The 19,539-nt window shown below is 42.7% G+C and overlaps 1 protein-coding gene across 1 annotated transcript; it reads right to left on the bottom strand.

Annotated features, from left to right (window-relative positions):
- Positions 1-3,677: 3,677 nt before the first annotated feature.
- Positions 3,678-9,796, bottom strand: LOC146716537 (protein NLRC3-like). The gene is made up of 4 exons (XM_085452564.1): positions 9,175-9,796; positions 7,301-7,377; positions 5,357-7,184; positions 3,678-3,855 (listed from the first exon to the last, which is right to left on the bottom strand). Exons 1-4 carry the CDS (start codon positions 9,282-9,284, stop codon positions 3,678-3,680), a joined length of 2,193 nt encoding a protein of 730 aa, XP_085308690.1. The 5' UTR covers positions 9,285-9,796.
- Between the last annotated feature and the right edge of the window lie 9,743 nt (positions 9,797-19,539).

Genomic DNA, 19,539 nt, shown 5'->3' with positions numbered 1-19,539 from the left:
GACCTGGACTAACAACACTGGTCTCTATGTGCAGCTGGCTGTGAGACCAGTGCTCAGGGAGCATCTACAAAGTGCAACACTGAAAGAACATCACATACTCATTTGCTTCCAGCACTTTCACACAAACATCTACTGTCATTATTGTCACCAAACTCTGTGGATCCTTTATTGCAAATTCAAATGGGATCAAATGGTCAGACAAAAGAGGCTTATGAGGAAATATGATGAAATGTTGTGTATTAGCAGCAAGTTATTGAATCATTTTCCTCAGAAACCAAACAAAATGATTGACAAACATGTTTTTACAAACTCAGTGTTGGACTTGGATCAGCAGGATAAGCTGATGTTTAAAGGCATTTGAGTCTCGCTGTATGAGAGTCCAGTTATTACTCAATATTTATGGATGATGTTCTTTCAGTGTTGCACTTTGTAGACGCTCCCTGAGCCTCACAGCCAGCTGCACATGGACCAGCTGACATTACCCAGCATTAGAGGCGGCTGTAAAAAAAATGGATTTTCCTATTTAAATGGTTTTAATTTGAATAAAGCGATGTTGATTCATTCAATCCTGAATCGATTTTTAATATAAATGTATTTTGCCAGAATCTCAGGTTAAAGCTCCCAAAAGTATTTCAACAACAAGCAAACAGACAAAACAGTAAATGAGAGCAGCTAAACACACAAAGATGGAAACACAGAGCGTGGATCGTTCACTCGACGGCACGTACACGGACACGCCGTCGGGGCTGAAAGTGGACAGCTCACAGATCCTGAAGCTGCAGGTTTCATCTGTCTCCAACCAAAACTGACTGAACCAGCAGCAGAAGAAGATCCAAACTACGCTTTACGTTTGATGAACATCGTCATGAATTCTCTCTGACTTTGACATTTACTTCCTGCACAGCTCTCTCTCTCTCAGTGTACTTCAAGAACAGTTTACCTTCAAAAATCTGTTTCCTGCATTATTCACTGCTTATTACGCACCAGTCTGCTGTTGTGTTCACTGCTGTCGGCCTCCCAAAACAAAGCCTCATTTCTGCTGTTCAATACTGAAGAAATGTAAACCTTTTAAAATGATGACAGATTACAAACTCTCAGCTGTGTCTGTAATCAAACCTCTGTAACTTTGCTTCACTTCAGCAGCATCAGCTCATGTTCACATGTTGATTCATGGTTTGCTTCAGTTTTTGATGGACTGCAGAATATTTTGAAGGTTATCTGCTATAAAAAGCCAGAACAGGAAAATCTGCTTCATGTGTTTCTGTTTGATCCTCAGTGACTTTGACACAAAGGCCTCTGCTGTGATGATCACACCTCTGATCAAGTCTCACAGTGTCAGCTTTGTTTTTATACATATGGATATGTGCTGAGAAATGATCAGAATTATAATATTTCCCACTGTCTGCTGTGTGCCGTGACCTTTGACCTGCTAAAGACAGTCAGCTGTGGATTATTCATTGTTGTGTCTGATACTTAGAACTGTGAGGAAGAACACTACACAGTTAATCAGGGTCCCCTCTCTCTGAATCAGGGAAGGTGGGCAGGCCGCGTGTGGGCCGCGGGCCATACGTTGAGTCTCACTGTTTGAAATGTGAACATTGTTCTGCTGCAGTCAATGGACTAAACCAGAGAAGAAGAAAACAGACTTTACCATGAAGATCCTCAGTGTGGATCAGTATAATATCAGCCTGATGTCTGCAGTTTAGTGTCAGCACAACTTTCACATCATATTCATCTCAGCACAACTAAAACATGCTGACTGACCCCAGAGTTTCAAGTCCACATCCTGGACTCTCCAGGAAACCACACAGATGCTTCACTCCTGAATCCTGCAGCTTGTTGTTGCAGCTCAGCTCCAGCTCTCTCAGATGGGAGGGGTTGGACTTCAGTGCTGCTGCCAGATAATCACAGCTGATCTCTGACAAACCACAGCTCTCCAATCTGTATAAAGAATAAAAGATGTAAGTTTATTAGACAAAGTGTGAGCTTGAAATCATTCAGTGTTTCATCATCTGTTCAGAGCTGAAGAAGGTTCAGAATGTAGAAGTTTAGAAAATGGAAACTCCAAACAGCTGAAGCCAACAGGAAGCAGCTTCAAACAAACACAACAAGAGAAAAAACTCTGAATGTTTCACATTAAAGTCGTACATTTCTCATAAAAACAGGACAAAGACTTGAAAAAGTCGTGTTTTTCCTTCCAGGAACCACAAGGCTTCACTTTTAAAGGTGAAGTGTGAAAGAAATGGACATATTTGAAGTCCAACACCTTTTTCCAGTCACATTATTAAAGCAGACAAACTACAAGCTCATTTTCATTCCAACAAGTCATCTTCTGACCTGGACTAACAACACTGGTCTCTATGTGCAGCTGGCTGTGAGACCAGTGCTCAGGGAGCGTCTACAAAGTGCAACACTGAAAGACCATCACACACTCATTTGCTTGCATCATCCAACCTGAAGAGGAAACAGAGACGCCTCCCTTTCAAAGTAAAAGCTGCTCCTTTTGGACACAGTATCAAAGAAAGTCTACAGTATAACATAGAAAAGACAGAACAAAGTTTTGGTTGTTTTTAAATTGTGCAGAAATGAAACTACACTAAGCTCAATTATGTGACAGACATTTCATCCCATGTCAGTTTGGCCTCATCCTGGGCCGGATTATCCAGCACACACTCTGACCACAGGCCCAGGGGCCACGCACAGCTGGGCTCCATCCAAGAGACAGCAAACAAACCAACACAATAATAAAAAGCACCATGTGATCTTCTTACATCTTCAAGACAAACATAGTAAAAACATGAGCATATTTGTTTCCTGATAAAATGATGTGACAGGTAGAACAGAGTAAAGTGGTGGTGTTACAGCCTTTCTCCCCTCTGCTGCCGAGGCTGTTAGTCTCTCCCAAACTCAGCTACAGGACTTCCAAATGAATGAAAGCAGCAGAAGTGGCTTTACAAATGAAAGAGGAAGAGGAGAAGAAGAGGAGAGGGAGGCCACCCTGACCATCACTCCAGCTGAAAACATCACACTTCCATTAAAGTTGGTGAGGAAATGTTGAGCAGGATGAGCTGCTGGCTAATCTGGAGGCTGTAGCAGCAGCTCACAGTCACAGTGGATTTCCACTCATGAAAAAGCTCTGGCTGCTTCATTTCTCATCTCATATCAGAGACTTTAATGCTTCACTGAAGCTGTACTGTGATGCTTCCATATTCCAGTGAGGCCTCCATAATGATTTCAGCTGTTCTGTACACACACTGTGTGCCCTGTATGGCTCAAAGTCTCTGCAGCCTGTTTTTATCTGCTATCATCAGATCTTCATCATCCTCATTCACATCCCTCACACACTCTACAGCCTCATCAGCACTGACTTCATCTTCACTGACTGATGGAGCACAACATGAACCTGTGGAGGCTGAAACACTGTCCTGTCAAACATCTCCCCGTCACCACTCCACTTCTGTCAGCCTTTAAATGAACCCTGCTCAAGTCTGTCACTTCTGTTTGGAGCCAAAAGGAAAAACTGTTGTTCAGTCGTTTGGAAAGACAACATTTCTGAAAGCACTCAAACTTCTTCACATTTGTCTTCAGACACATCCTGAACATTTAGGAACTAAAGAAAGTTTCAAACATCAAAGACCTGAAATATAGAAAAACTACAACAGCCGCAGTCAGTGAACTCACCTCAGAGTCTCCAGTCGACAGTTTGGACTCTCCAGTCCAGCACACAGAAGCTTCACTGCTGAATCCTGCAGCTTGTTCCAACTCATATCCAGCTGTGTCAGATGGGAGGGGTTGGACTTCAGAGCTGAGGCCACAACTTCACAGTGAGACTCTGAGAGTCGACACTGAGTCAGTCTGTGATGATAGAAAATATAAAATGTGTTATTATAAAAGCAGAAAATCTGCATTATAAACACAGACTGAATGTATATGAAGACAAAGGTCATAATCTGATGAATCTGCTCTTCACATCTGTGCTTCAGCTCCTCTTACTGTGTTTGACATGACACAACGATTGAGTCTCTCTCAGACCTGCAGACTTTTAATGAGAATCTTTGTTTGGCTTTAATCTGCAGATGAAGGAGGAAGATGGTGTCACATTTAGGCTTCCATAATGTCCACAGTCTGTCACTGAGATCTGATCCAGAGTCAGAGTGAAGACACACATTTGGACTGTTTCCTGTTTTGACTCCAGAACATTTTGAATGAGTTCAGCTCAGTGAAGAGTTCCAGCTGGAAAGATGATCTCTGTTTGCTACCTGCTGTCAGGTACGACTGTTCACGTCCACACGCAGGAAAAACCTGCTGACTGTTACCAAACGGAGCAGAAATCTCATCACTGGACAATAATGATGAATGAACTCAGAGCTGCTGATATCAGATCTGATCTCAGGGGAACTAAACACAGAAATGATTGGCTCATTTGAGCTTTCTGAGCCATTATCTGCTGGTGTGTCGCTAGTTGGCAGAAAATGATTTGTATTCCTGTTCAGGGCTTCAGTGTTTATGAGTCCAGATCCAGGTGACAGCAAGTCAAAATGATGTTACCTGTCTGTGTCCAGCAGCAGCCTGTATTCACTTTGAATATTGTTATAACCTGACATGGATCAGTTTGTCTTTGATTGGTTTGTAAATGTAACTGTTTCCATTGGACCTGAGTGACGTACAAAGACAGAGAGGGAGAGAAAGGAGAGAGAGGATGGAGACAGCAAAGAGAGAGCAAACACAAACAGGTGAGAGTGGACAGGTGACCAAGGTCAGCAACCAATCAGAGAGCTTCTGTTTGACCCACAGTCACTGATGATGACTGCACATAACCAAGCAGTGTGTTACTCTGATATCAAATATGGATCCTGCTCTTATAATAATGATCATCAGATGATGTTATTGTGTTATTTTGTAGCTGAATACGATGTTTGTGTGATTATCAGTGAAAGAAGCAGTGAGGAGGATGGAGAGAGAGAGAGGACAGAGGGTGAAGTTAGAAACACTAAAAGGATTTTTCATGGATTTCATGGATGATTTGAGTGATTTCCAGCAGGACACTTAAACATGTCAGTGGACGTCCTAAAGAACATATTCACTGATATGAAACGTGTCATTGAACAGGATTAATATCAGTGGAAACATGGTGGAAACAGCTGTGACTGCATGGATGTGACACACTTCAAATCTGTTCTCCACTCTTGGATTTGGGATCCATGGAGCTGCTGCTGAGTCTGTACAATAAAGGAATGGTGTGGAAGGTTGCAGCGTACGGACACAAACACTTTGTGGTTACAATCTGATTTTATTTTCAACATTAAACTACTAACCTACACTGATCAATGATGTTAATGATCACATCTGGACTCACCCAGCCTTTCTGCAGTTCCTCACAGCTGGAATCAGTCTCTGTCGTCCCCGCTCTGATGTGTTGTACTTCTGCAGGTCCAACTCATCCAGAACCTCCTCTGACATCTGCAGCATGAAGGCCAGAGCTGAGCACTGGATCTCAGAGAGTTCCTTCTTTGATCTGTTCTCTAACTTCAGGAACTCTTGGATCTCCTGAAATAATGTGAGGTGGTTCATCTCCATCAGACAGTGGAAGATGTTGATGCTTCTGTCAGGAGAGATTTCATCACTGTTCATCTCCTTCAGGTTGTTGATGACTCTCTGGATGGTTCCTGGACTGATCTCTGTCTGACCCAGCAGACCTACTAAGAGTCTCTGGTTGGACTCCAGACAGAGGCCATGAAGGAAGCGAACAAATAGGTCCAGGTGGCCATTTTTACTCTGGAGGGATTTCTCCATGGCTCTCCTCAGAAATACATCAAGTGATTGGAGATCATCGTCATCAAAAAGACTGGAAATCATCTTGATTAAAGATTTTGGTTTAAGGAAGTTCTTCAGCACCTTTGTCTTCCTGTTGGTGTGACAGTGGAACATGTAGACTGCAGCCAGAAACTCCTGAATGCTCAGATGAACAAAGCAGTAGACTGGTTTCTGGAAGATCACACACTCTCTTTTGAAGATCTCTGTACAAACTCCTGAGTACACCGAGGCCTCTGTCACATCCAGACCACACTGCTCCAGGTCTTCTTGGTAGAACATGATGTTTCCTTTCTCCAGATGTTCAAACGCCAGCCTCCCCAGCTTCAGAAGAACTTCCCTGTCAGCCTCCGTCAGCTCCTGTGGACTCGTCTCATGTCCCTCATGGTACTTGTTCTTCTTCCTCTTTGTCTGAACCAGCAGGAAGTGTGAGTACATGTCAGTCAGGGTCTTGGGCAGCTCTCCTCTCTGCTCTGTGGTCAACATGTGCTCCAGAACTGTAGCAGTGATCCAGCAGAAGACTGGGATACTACACATGATGTGGAGGCTCCTGGATGTCTTCATGTGGGAGATGATTCTGCTGGACAGCTCTTCATCACTGAATCTCCTCCTGAAGTACTCCTCCTTCTGGGCGTCAGTGAAGCCTCGTACTTCTGTTAGCCTGTCAACACATGTAGGAGGGATCTGATTGGCTGCTGCGGGTCGGGAAGTTGTCCAGACGAGAGCCGAGGGAAGCAGATTCCCCTGGATGAGGTTTGTCAGCAGCTGGCTGACTGATGACTTCTGTGTGACATCAGACAGCAGCTTCCTGTTGGTGAAATCCAATGAAAGTCTGCTTTCATCCAGGCCGTCAAAGATGAACAAAAGCTGAGAGACAGCCAGCTTCTCTGCTGTGACCTTCTGTAATGTTGGATGGAAAACATGGAGCAGCTCCAGAAGACTGTACTGCTCATCTCTGATCAGGTTCAGCTCCCTGAATGAAAGCAGAACCACCACACTGACATGTTGGTTCTCCAAGCCCTCTGCCCAGTCCAGAGTGAACTTCTGCACTGAGAAGGTTTTTCCAACACCAGCCACGCCGTTGGTCAGAACCACTCTGACGGGTCTCTGTTGGTCAGGTAAGGCTTTAAAGATGTCCTGGCACCTGATTGGAGCGTCATGGAGGGCGTCCATCTTGGAAGCTGTCTCCAGCTGCCTCACCTCATGTTGGGTATGAACCTCTTCACTCTGTCCCTCTGTGATGTAGAGCTCAGTGTAGATGGTGTTGAGGAGGGTTCTACTTCCTGTTTCATCACTTCCTTCAGTCACACGTTCACATCTCCTCCTCAGACTGATCTTATGTTCATCTAAAACCTCCTGCAGACCAACATCTGCTGAAAGAAAGAAAAACAATGAGACTAAAGAGAAAGAAAACTCTTCAATGTCTGAACAACACAAGAAGTCCAGTTTTCAGAAATGAGTCCATCAGCAGACAGATGTTCAGTCTTACTTTGTACACAACTGCTCTGACTGCCTGTCTGCAGTCCAGCTCTGCTTCTGGATCTTTCTCCACACTGTGCAGAAGCTCTGATGGTGACACAGAAAAGTCACAGTGGAGATACTTCTGTCCACCTTTGATTAGACTCATTATAAAAAGGAAAACAAAGTTTGAACACAGTCATGTTTCCAGTTCACTGACTTACATTTATTCCATGGACACTCACTCTAACCTGAAGCACAGCTACAACCCAACATTGTTGAGGCCTCATCTCCTCCTTTCCTGACTGTAGAGGTTAAATATGCAACAACCAACAAATAAAAGAATTTGGTTCATTTCAAAGAAATTCACACGGTGACCAAGTAAAGTAACCGTAGTAAAGGAGACAACATCCCGTTGATGGTGGGATTATTTGAAAGATTTGCTTTAGTCACGTCATCAAATGCAGTTGAACCACCCGTGGATCCATGTTTGACCATTCTACCACTCTGAGCTCTGCTTTTGAATCATTTTATTATTATCATCATTCATTTATTCATTCTTTGGAGGGGGGCTATTTCCTAATGCCGCCCTAATAAGCTGATGTTCAAGGGAAAATATAACAGAAACTCTTTCAGTGTTATTCATTAATAAATTAACAGATAAACTGTGAAGAAGAAAAAACTGAGATTTAAAGGAGAGAGTGAGAAACTTGATCATCCATCCTCATAATACATGTTTATCAGTATCTGCTGTGACCATACTGCAGTAATAACTACAAGTCTACATTTCTGTGACTGTTGATCAATCACAGCAGGAATCTGAGCTCATCTCTGCACACAGAGCAGCTTCAGCTCTGGGATAAACTGCTCGCTTCACGTCCTTCTCAGCTCACAGACACTCATCCTGATATTTTCCTTTAACATTTGATGGTATAATTCATCTGAGTTTACACTTTATCTGCATAAATACAGAAAAACAGACCCAAACACCATAAACCATCAGTTTCACCATGTAGAATATATTGTTGTTTCCTTGCTTTTAATTCAGAGAAAAACTCTGATTTGGATTTTCTCTGTTCTCTTTGCCACAGCCCATCCCAGCAGCAGCTGAAGCAGCTGACTGTCACAACACTGAATAACACTTTAGGAGGAATTTCAGAGGTCAGTAAAGCTCCAGTTTCAACATCAGTTAATTAATCATAGGTCATCATAAATGTTAACCTGGCTGGCACACATGTTAATGTTAGCCATTTAAATATTAGCAGTTAGCTGAGGCCACAAGAAGAAGAGGCCCTAGAAGAACAATGGATGATAAGATTAGATTTCCAAGACTAGGCAGAGACGTGTTTTCCTTTACTGTCTCTTACAGAGGAGGGAGCAGATACCAGACGAGGTCACGGAGGTACGGGGAGGATTCGCAGCAGACAGCAAGACTGCCACGTCCATGCGAGAGAGCGATGGCTACGATAATCTCTGTTTTTGTCTCCCTATATAATGTTGTACAGCCCATGTGAGGGTTATCCTCTCTGTGAACCAGATGCTTGATTTCACACAGAGGTCCACCAACTGAATTTGATCAGTTATGGAACGATTTACCTCGACAGGCTCCTTCACTCGCTGCTTTTAAACCTCCTTTAAAACACACTTTTACCCTGACCTTTGACCCAGTGTGACATGTTGACTCACTACCTCAGACAGCTTAAAACAGTCTTTTTGTTTTTTGGTGCTGCCTAAAAGAACCGTAAAATATTATGTTCATATATTTTTGTGCTACATCAGGAAACTCAAAAACATAGTTTTTAATATTTTAATCCTTATTTTTAAAACTGTTTTTGTCATTTTTCTTCTCCCATTGCATCAAAAATCATTATTTACACTGAATAAATGAGTCAGCAGCTCTCTTACATTGTTGCTGCAGGTTCATTACTGAAGTTTAGAGGTATGTCTTTGGACCGGTCACTCCTCACAGACACACAGCTGGATGCTGCAGATCCTGCTCCATCCTCTTCCTCCATCTTCTTGATGTCAGGGTGGAGTTAGTCTGAGAGGCAAACACACACACTCAGAGGTGCTGTTGTACTGGAAGCATCACACTGACGGGTTTCTAAAGTTCTCATTGATCATTTCATGGAGTTTCTGTGGTAAACACTGTCCTGTGACGTATGTGTTATGGTGAGGGTCATGAGGGCTAACCAGCCCCACTCCTTACTCCTCATATTTCAGCCTGAAGCACAATAACAGCCTAAACCTAACCAGGAGGCTGTAACCTCAAAGGGACTTCATGGTTAGAAATAAAGGTTCAATGAAATGAAGCAGATCATAAAAACATGAGTTCCAACTTTAAAAGAAGCATCCACACGATGACGGCACAGCAGAGGAGCACTTTCTCTAACACACTGATTCAGTTCCACTGACACAAGGACACACACAGGAAGGCACACACACACAAGCCTTTATAAGAAACAACACAATCATCTGCGCTTGACTTGTCAATCCAAGTCCTTAGCCCATGAGCCCGCGGTATCAGACCACAGATATTCCCTTACTTTGAAAAAATAAAGACAGTTTTCAGAACAGACCTGATGTTTGTGCTACAGCCTGTTTACCAATATAATCAATATCAGATATCAGAGCAACAGAAACCTCGGTGATCAGGACGCTGGGACTGAGAACAGGAAGTGGCTCAAACGTCACAGTTTCATAACGTCACCCTGAACTCCACTCACGGAGTTTCTGTCGCCATTGTAGTTTTTAAAGTCCCGTGATAAAGGCGGGTCTTTCTGTGAATCCGCACGCTCATTGGCTAATAGCTCGAGATTGACACATCGTTATCCAATGAGCGTGCGGGAACTTCCGACATAAAGTTGTTTCCTTTGAAAAACCAAAGTCTGATTATTTTTGCCTCCACTGACGGAGCCTGTTGTTCCCGCCACAGAGACACAGTAATGTCAGAGCGGTGTTAACACTCACCCTGCCTCAGCACAGCTCTCACTCTCCTCCTGCTCTCTCACACTAAACGGAGGCTCAGCTAAACTCACTTCCTCTCTACTTACAGGAAACCAGCACTCAGAGGAGCCGACCGGCCTCACATTTCACCCACAGACGCGAACAGCGTGGAATTATTTTATGTCATAAGAAGAAACATATTCATGTTAACACTCACCTGCCTCAGCTCCACCTTCCTCCTCCTGCTGCTCTGAACGGAGGCTCAATACTTTCACTTTCACTGCTGCTCCCTAAACACAGAGGATGCTGGGACTTGTAGTTGTTTCCTTGCTGTGCGGTCTTCCTCTTTGTTTGTTTGTGTTTGTGTTCAAGATATTTCGATCATGTAAACATAGGGTTGCCAACTCCATGAGAAATAAATAAGGGACACCTCGTGGCCAGGGCCGGGCGACCCAGTTGTCTTCACCCTTCCCACTGTGGTGAATTTTTTAGCTCTTTTTTTGTGTGTGAAATTATTTTTTTAACCATTTGACTTGAATTTGATTTAAGTAGATGCGTATTCTTTGTGATATGAACACATGAAAATCATTTAGCCATTTATTTTTAGCTCAAAATGACAACATTAACACAGTAAAACAGGTCTCTTTCTTAAACAGAAGCCTGTCATGCTTAACTTTTGAGAATATAAGTAAATCTTTCTTTAAAAGAACTCTGTCCTGCTTAATTTAAAATTATATAAATTAATAGAAAACAATAGAAAGAAAAATATTCTTGTAACAGTGCACATTTAGTGCATTTAGTACAATTGGCTTCAGTAGAGGCATTATTTCAGCTTTTGCTCCCGTTTGTAAACCCGCTTGAGTATGCATCATAACTCATCATCATTATTCATGTATTACTTTTATGTATTAGTCATCTATTTGTTGTAATCATCTATCCTTGCAGTTGTTTATTACACAAAATAAATTATATTATCACACTTCTGGCCACATAGCGCTGATATTCACTGCACATGCCCATATTAACCTTAACCAGAGGGTTTAAAAAAACAAACCAGTGTTTACATACCATATCTGCTTCTGCCGTGGCCTGGTGGACAAAAACTTGGTTAAGGGTTCCCCGAGCTTTCACGCCCCTCATGTTCTTCATGTGCCCACCATTAGAAGCATGCCTATGGAAAAAGTGCGCCGGCACACAGTGCAGTGCGCTTTAAAGGTGTTATCGTGCACTTTCCCAGCCAGGCGTTTTCCTTTTCCCATTCCTCCCTGTACTTTTTTTATTTCTCTGAGGGGAACAAACATTGCTCGCTCGTGAGCGTGTCACCACAGCCGCTCACACTGCTCATGCACAAATACGTAAACGTTGGTGAAAAAGACGGAGCAGACCTTCCTAAAGGCCGTTATAACCTTGCACTGCCAGTGGTGAGCTGCACCAGCTGTGGCCTAATGTGGTCCCCCTCAGTTAAGGACTTCCAGGGTGGTGGATATTGGCCTGGCACCTTAAATTTCTGCACCCTGTTTTCAATGGATGTCTTTCAGTCTTTCTATGACATTAAGAAGCTGCAGCAGGGATGTCACTTAAGGCCTTTGTCAAAGTGCTGGATGAACGAACAGCCCATTTTGGAAGGGTGAGTTTCTAAATTTGTCAAGTTTAAGGAAATTGTGCAAATCAATGTTTATGATGACTGTCCGTGAATATTCTGTTGTTTGTCCTCTACTTAAAAGACTGGCCGAATATCAGCTGATGCCTTCAGTAAAAGTTTCTTGGAGTGGAGTGCTGTAAAGTTTGAGGTGGACAGGATGTGCAAGGAGCCATGCTTTAGCTGCCCTGCCTGCACTCCAGACATGCTCGCCGTCTCAGTTGATGGAAACTGCAAGCTTTATCACTTTCAATCAAATGCAAGGTACGTTATGCATTGTGTACATAAATCAAATATGGATTTGTACAAAAATTGTATTTTGATGTTTCTTTTCAAACAACTGTCACCGTGTTCGTTCAGCACTTCAGAGCAGGGGAACTTTGAAGGTGTCTTCATTGAAGAAGATGAGGAAGTTGCTGAGTTTGTGAAATACATCCAGAGACACACAAATGATGTAAGATACACATATATATCAGTGCTGTCAGCGTTAATCTTGTTAAAATGACGTTAACGCCATAACCATATACTCATACGTGTGTGTGTGGATACATATTTGGATGGGTGGATATTTACTTTGTTTTTCTCTTGGTGTTGTCGTATTTACTTGACTTTATCTTAATGCACACTTCATTTTGTCACCATGTGTATTTAAAAAAATAAAAACATGGTTTTTATGAGGTGTTGTGTGAACGTGACTTAAGGCTAATTCAGCTAATTCTTTTGCATTTGTGTTAAAAAAGTTTGTCCCTGATAGGGCGTAATCACGTCGTGTCTTTGAGTGTGTAGGTCCCAGGGAAAGGGTTGTGTGGATCTTCATCTTGGACTGCAGCAAAGGAGTCGACCAAAAAGTCCACTGGGAAGTTGGATGAAGAGGGCATGGAAATAGCTGTTTGTTTGCTGTTAGTCCTCCTAGCTGCATTGAACATGTTTCGAGGGGAGATCTTTGCTTACCCCCTTTTTCTCCAGAGGAAGTTGGCAGCTAGCGTCCCAGGACATATTATGTTCCTTTGCTCCGATGTGGCCTGTAAATATTTCCCATATTTAACCAACGTGGCTCAGCAGCGCCCTGAGCTGAGGAACCTCTTGTCAATGCGTCCTTTTGGCTACGTTCACACTGCAGGCGAAAGCGCACCAAATCCGACTTTTTTGACCCTATGCGACCCATATCCGATCATGGTGTGACAGTGTGAACGGCACAAATCCGATATTTTCAAACCCAATCTGGGTCACTTTCGTATGTGGTACTGAATCCGATACATATCCGATGTTTCAGAAAGCGACTGCTGTGTGAACAGTCAAGTCGCATTAAATCCGTCTTTTACGTCACTGACACAAGACAGACACCAATTATCAGCGCCGGAGAAGCGCCCGTTAAGACATCGCAAACGCTTCCTGGCCATCCGGTGAAACTGCTGGGAAGACAGCGTTGGAGAAACGTGAACATTTTATTTGTACTGTATAATCTGCAGATTCTGACAGAAATCTGCAGCTATCCTTTGAAGCACCGCTCCTCTAAAACAGCAATAAGGATCATTATTAGGTTATTTACATTATTATGTAAATAACAAAATAACTTAAAGCAAAAATTGGGAAACGTGAAGTCCGAAGTCTTTATATTAAGGGCCATCAGTCAAACAATATTGTTGCTCTGGGTCTAAACAGAGCACGTTGTGTGTGACATCTTCTTTTGGGCACGCGGGCCGCTTTGAGCGTTCACACTAGAGCGCGTTTGCTGTCGCATTTTATTTGTAGTGTGAACGAGCAGATAAAAAAATCGGATTTGATCAAAAAATCGGAATTGAGCATTAAGACCTGCAGTGTGAACGTAGCCTTTCTCTCCGTCATGCATGCAAAAGCTCACACTTGGATGTGCGAGGTATACTGCAGCTTGTAGTCTTGGATACGTTTAAGACATTTTGTTATAAGGTTGAATGAATTCAGCAGTCATGTATTGTGACCTCCTTTCTATAGATCAAATGGGGAGGTGCGTTTCAGGATGGGGCCGGTTCTACAGTTGGAGAAGAGGTGGAGCAAGTAAACAGTTTCCTGTCTAGGGCGGCCATCACAACGAAGTACATGTCTAAAGCAGGTGTGTGTCTGTGTGTGAGATTCCACTCAGTCTCCTGCTCATTCATTCTTATTTGTATACTAACTGAAATGCAGGGCGAACAGACATGCTGAGCCTCCTGGCTTTGGGCTGGAACAAAAGGAAAGTGGAACAACTGGGCCGCACTTTGAGCCAGAGATATCTAAAGGTCATTTTTTCAACACCCATTTTAATGTGTGTGGTAATGGGGGGGAAACACCAGTACTCTAAAAATGTCCATATGAATGACATTTATTAATGTATTCTTAGATCATAAGGATCCTTAGAGAACAAGTGGAGAGCCTGAATGCGAGCAGAAATGAGCTGGGTGTGGATGACGACACACTGCAGCAGTGGGCTGAAGGTGAGTCTCAATATAATGCACTCGTGTATAACAACAGGACCCACCATGGCCTCATTAAAGAACTTAGAGTTAAGATCTTTCTGACAGTGTCAACAAACAATGAAAAATAAGCTTGTAAAAGCAGAATTGATGGCAGAGTTGTTGCGTTTGATCAAATTGGATTGGACCTGGGTTGAAGTGATGTCGTACTAGTTGGTTTATAAAGCTGAACACCAACATACTTGTTATCTCATGATAATGCAGCACATGAAGGCTCCAGATGTCTTATAATGAATATCATCAAGTCAGTGATTACAGAGTCCACTGTAGTTTGGTGACTGTTACTCATCCTGTGTTCTGATTAATATTCCTCTCACTTAGAAACGGATCAAACTGATGGCAGCCTTGGAGCGTTGCAGGCACGAGTAGAGGAGCTTGTCGTCATCATCAGAGTGCGAACACAAAGTCTTTACAGACAAAATGGTGTCACAGTTTCTTTGAAACGGACCGTTTGATGCTCAGTTTGTACAGCTTGTACAGCTACTTTGTAAACAGAATAAAATCAGATCCAGGTTTGTTTAAGCTGGATGTGATTTGTTCTAGCAAACGAATTGATGAGTGTAGATTAAAATGTAAATATATGCATTATGTGAAGGTGTTCCTTTTTATGATTATTTACAGATAGCAACAAGAGGCGACACAGAATTCGCAAGGTCATCTTAGATGAGAAGAAACGCTTGGCGGCTGCTGTTGACGACTACAACAAGGAAACAAGCAACAAAGCAAATCGTATCCAGTGATGCCCTCATGCAGAGCGACGTTTGGCCCTGGCAGAGCACAAGTGAACGTAAGCTCTTGATTTCTAAATATCCTTTTTAAACAAACTCCCAGTATCTGAGCAGCAGTTGAATGTTTTGTTCTTGAATCATAATATGCTGCTATGTTTTCCCATCTGATGCTGTTAAACTGCAGCTGCTGCTGACCTCCGGACAAAGAGAAAGGTCTTTGAGAAGGTGATGGCTGTGAGGCGCCTGAGAGAGGAGGAGATGATCCTTTGCAGGGAGATGCAGCATCACTGGACAGTGTTGCAAATGCGATCTGTGGTGTTGGGGACAATCTCCTCAGACTGTAAGCACATCTTTTATTTATTTATACATTTGGTGATGAATTGATTGAAAATAATAGCAGATGCTAAAGTCTTACTGGATCTTTTACCTATATTTGGGTTGCTAGCTAACACTGCCTTCTCCCTTAAAAAAAGTTTAATTACATGATCCTAACTCCTTGTGTTTATGAGGTGAGTTTTTTTGTTTGTTTTACTTATATTTAATAGTTTTGTTGTTTTTACAGCCTCCCTTGTTGGCATGTCGGAGGATGCACAGAAAGGACTCCATAGCCTGGTTTAAAAACAAAGTGAACTGAAAGCTGAAACGCTCAAAGTAAAGGACGTGTACAAGAGAATCCTCAGCCACCAACCACTCCTGGAAATGGACTCAGAGGAGGAGGAGGACGTTCCAGACGATGAGAGTGATTTGAGCACTTCTGATGAAGACTGATTGTGTCATCATTGATGTTATGTTTGCTAGAATAAAAAGTTAATCACATCTGTTTAATGTGATTTTTATAATGTCTGTTTTAGAAATTGCTTATCAACAGACATTTTACATGTTGAGAAGAAAAATGTAATTCCCTTGGTGCAGTTGTTTACCCTGAATCATTCTTTCCCATCTAATTTAATGACTCGTGTACATGTTCAGATACAATAACATAATTGAATTCATGGGATGCTTTCTGGGCTGCTCAAATTACCACAAAATGTAAAAGCACCAGGCAGCACACTCACAAGGACATGTTTTGTTCAGTGTTTTGTTGAAGAAATCAACAAGTACAACTGAGATGTTTGCTGTAGTGGTGTGTTTGTTAAGAAGCATGCCAGCACACTGGTGAACTGACAGTCCCAGAATGCACCCGAGCCAGTGACTCGCCCCAGAACAAATGACATTAATTATCTAGAAAGACAACCGTGATCAAAGACTAAGTAAAAGAGTAGGAAACAAAAGATAAGGAAAGGTACTGTGGGGTAGGAAAGAAAGGCCAGAGCTGTGCAAAATGACCTCCAGCAGGCCACAAATATGCACGTCTGCTCAAACGGTCAGATACTGACTCCATGAGGGTGGTATGAGGGCTCGACGTCCACAGGTGGGGGTTGTGCTTACAGCCCAACACCGTGCAGGATGTTTGGCATTTGCCAGAGAACACCAAGCTTGGCAACTTTGCCACTGGCGCCCTGTGCTCTTCACAGATGAAAGCAAGTTCACACTAAGTACTTGTGACAGAGTCTGGAGACATATTGGAGAACCTTCTGCTGCCTGAAACATCCACCAGCATGATGGTTGGGCAGTGGGTGACTAATGGTGTGGGTGGCATTTCTTTGGGGGACCGCACAGCCCCCCGTGTGCTCGGCAGAGGTAGCCTGACTGCCATTAGGTGCTGAAATTAGATCCTCAGACCCCTTGTGAGACTAAATGCTGGTGCGGGTGGCCCCGGGTTCCTCCTAATGCAAGACAGCGCTAGACCTCATGTGGCTGGAGCGTGTCAGCAGTTCCTGCAAGACGAAGGCATTGATGCTGTGGACTGGCCCGCCCATTCCCCAGATCTGAATCCATTTGAGGACATCTGGGACATCACGTCTCACTCCATCCACCAACTGCACCACAGACTGTCCAGGAGTTGGCAGATGCTCTAGTCCTGGAGTCTGGGAGGAGATCCATCAGGAGACCATCTGCCACTTCATCAGGAGCATGCCCAGGTGTTGTAGTGAGGTCATACAGGCATGTGGAGGCCACACAGACTACAGAGCCTCATTTTGACGTGTTTGAAGGACATTACATCAAACCAGATGAATGATTCTGTATTGCACTGATCAAGGAACCAACCCAATAGGAGCTAAAGGCATCCTCTTCACATTACTTAACATAGTGAGTTTATACTATGTTTAATGTGCATTTTCTTCATCAGTCTAGAACATAACATGTTAGCGCTCCCTGGTTCTTTTTGGAGACAGATCCTGAGACAGCAGGCAGCTTTGGAGAACTCATGCCAGCTGTGGTCATTAAGGAATCCTTTGATTTAATATTGATTTCATGACAACTATCCTCAGGCACATATTCCTGGATATATACAATGACACGAGTAGACACTAACCCCCAGCAGTCTGGTGCTATGACAGCATAACTAAGGGCTGACCTGAACCAGCCCCAACTATAAGCTCTATAAAGAAGTGAAGTCTTATGCCAACTCTTAAAAGTCTTGACCATGTCCACCTCCAAAACTCATAATGAACTTTGGAGGTGGACAGCTATCAAGCTCCTCACAGAGGAGCAGCTTGACAGCTAACAGCTCCCAATTTAGTTTAGTCCAAATACATGAATTCAAATTGAGGTGATAACTATTTATCAACAGTATGAATGTCTGTTCCCGTCCAACAAAGTTGTTACTACATACCATGTTGAGCAAGGCTTCCACTTGACTTTAACTTCTTCTTTTTCCTGAAAAACATGATATAAACAAACAATTAATTCAGAAAGACATGCAGGTTGCATACAAAAAGGAGCCTACAAACATTTGTGTACTGTTGAATGGCTCAATATATTATACAGTTAGTTTACAAAAATATAAGAACCACTACAATGCTTGTACTGCCAGCATCGAGTGCATGTCAGCAAAGCAACACTGCTTACATTGTGGCTCACAAGCTCCACTCCTTTTCATCAAAACCAAAATTTTATCTACATTCTGTTTTTTACACTTTAAATCCCAGTTAGGTTAAATATTACCAGTAGCTTTTCAGATAAAACAGTAATAAAGTCCTAATGGTTTCATAAATCTTCATATTTTTTTTCATATAAGCATCGGGGACAAGGCTGTCTTGCAACTGTTGAGGTCACTAGTGTGCGCCCTATTTCTTCCAGGATCACTCTTCATTTGTAGGTTTTAGTGGACTCCTACTACTGTGAAGTGGTTTTCATGGGACAGGGGCTTGTATTCCAAGATCTGGGAGATTGTAGAAATGAGCTGTGATGCCCTTCTTGCCATCTTTCCAGAAATATCAGTGATCTGGAAGCTGTTAGGCTGACTTACAGCAGCAGCACTTTCTGCACCTGCAGAAACTCCAGGACACATTTACTAACAGTGTTTGTTGCTGTGTGTGCTGCAGCTGCAGCTTTGGATTTTTTTTGAGAGCTAATATTTTGGCTTTGGTGTCTTGTTATGAAATGTACAAGAGTAAGAGTGTTAGCATGTGTGTCAAAGCTACGTTTGACTGGGAAACTCAAAGCTCAATAACCTGTATCAACAACAATTCACTGCAGCCTGTGTAATATTTGATGCATCATAATTTATTCCAGTCTATCTTGCAAATACATGTTTGCGTTGCAATGTCATGCACAACACACACAACTATTAGAGCCTTAAGATCAAACCTGCGTCATTCTTTTGGTCCACTGCAGTGTAGCAGTCAAACAAGGTGAAGTGAAGTGGCCCCAAATGGCCAGGATAGAGATCAGAGGGTTAATGCGTAAAATGCATAAAAATATTATTGATTACAGGATAATACATTAATGTTAACATCAACAATAAGCTTTTTACTCTGAAGTTACAAGTATAAACAATGCTGTTACATTTACACTTACATTTTTTACTATAAGTATGGAAACAAGTGAACAGCATTTTATAATAAGTTTAACTGGAATTCTGTACACTGAAAAACAAACAACAGATAAAAAACACAAACAAACAGCCAGTGCCTTCATCTGTCCAATAATGTCAAACATCGCTTTGACCTGTAGTCTCTGCTCGTCAGCACATGCTTTTAAAAAGAGCTCCATGTCCTCTGCAAACTGAAAAACAAAGAGGAAGAAGTCCCTCTACACAAAAACACTGTGGATGACAGGCCAGGCAAACATCTATTGACCTGTTTGAATGCCTCCTCATCATGTGAGCCTTGAAGTTTTTTGTAAGAAGACTAAGACCACAGTGAGGACGTTTCATTTTCATGGACTTTCCACAAGCCCCAGTTTCATTTAGCACAGAGGGTGGAGCACATGAATGTTCTACCCAAGATTCAGGAAATGGTTTAGATGCTGGAGACGAGACATGGAGAGGGAGACGAGGCTCCACGGAGAGTTCAGTGGGGAGCAGTCCTGAATGCTGACATGACAATAATTGCCTTGCCATATCCCCACGCTGTATGACTGT

The sequence above is a fragment of the Copadichromis virginalis genome, linkage group LG3 (genome assembly GCF_057382275.1).
Source record: "Copadichromis virginalis isolate Kocher_CV1m ecotype Utaka linkage group LG3, C_Virginalis_male_GT1.1, whole genome shotgun sequence".
Classification (NCBI taxonomy): domain Eukaryota; kingdom Metazoa; phylum Chordata; class Actinopteri; order Cichliformes; family Cichlidae; genus Copadichromis; species Copadichromis virginalis.
Note: the sequence above shows the minus strand (reverse complement) of the source record. Positions and strands in the feature narration are given on the sequence as shown.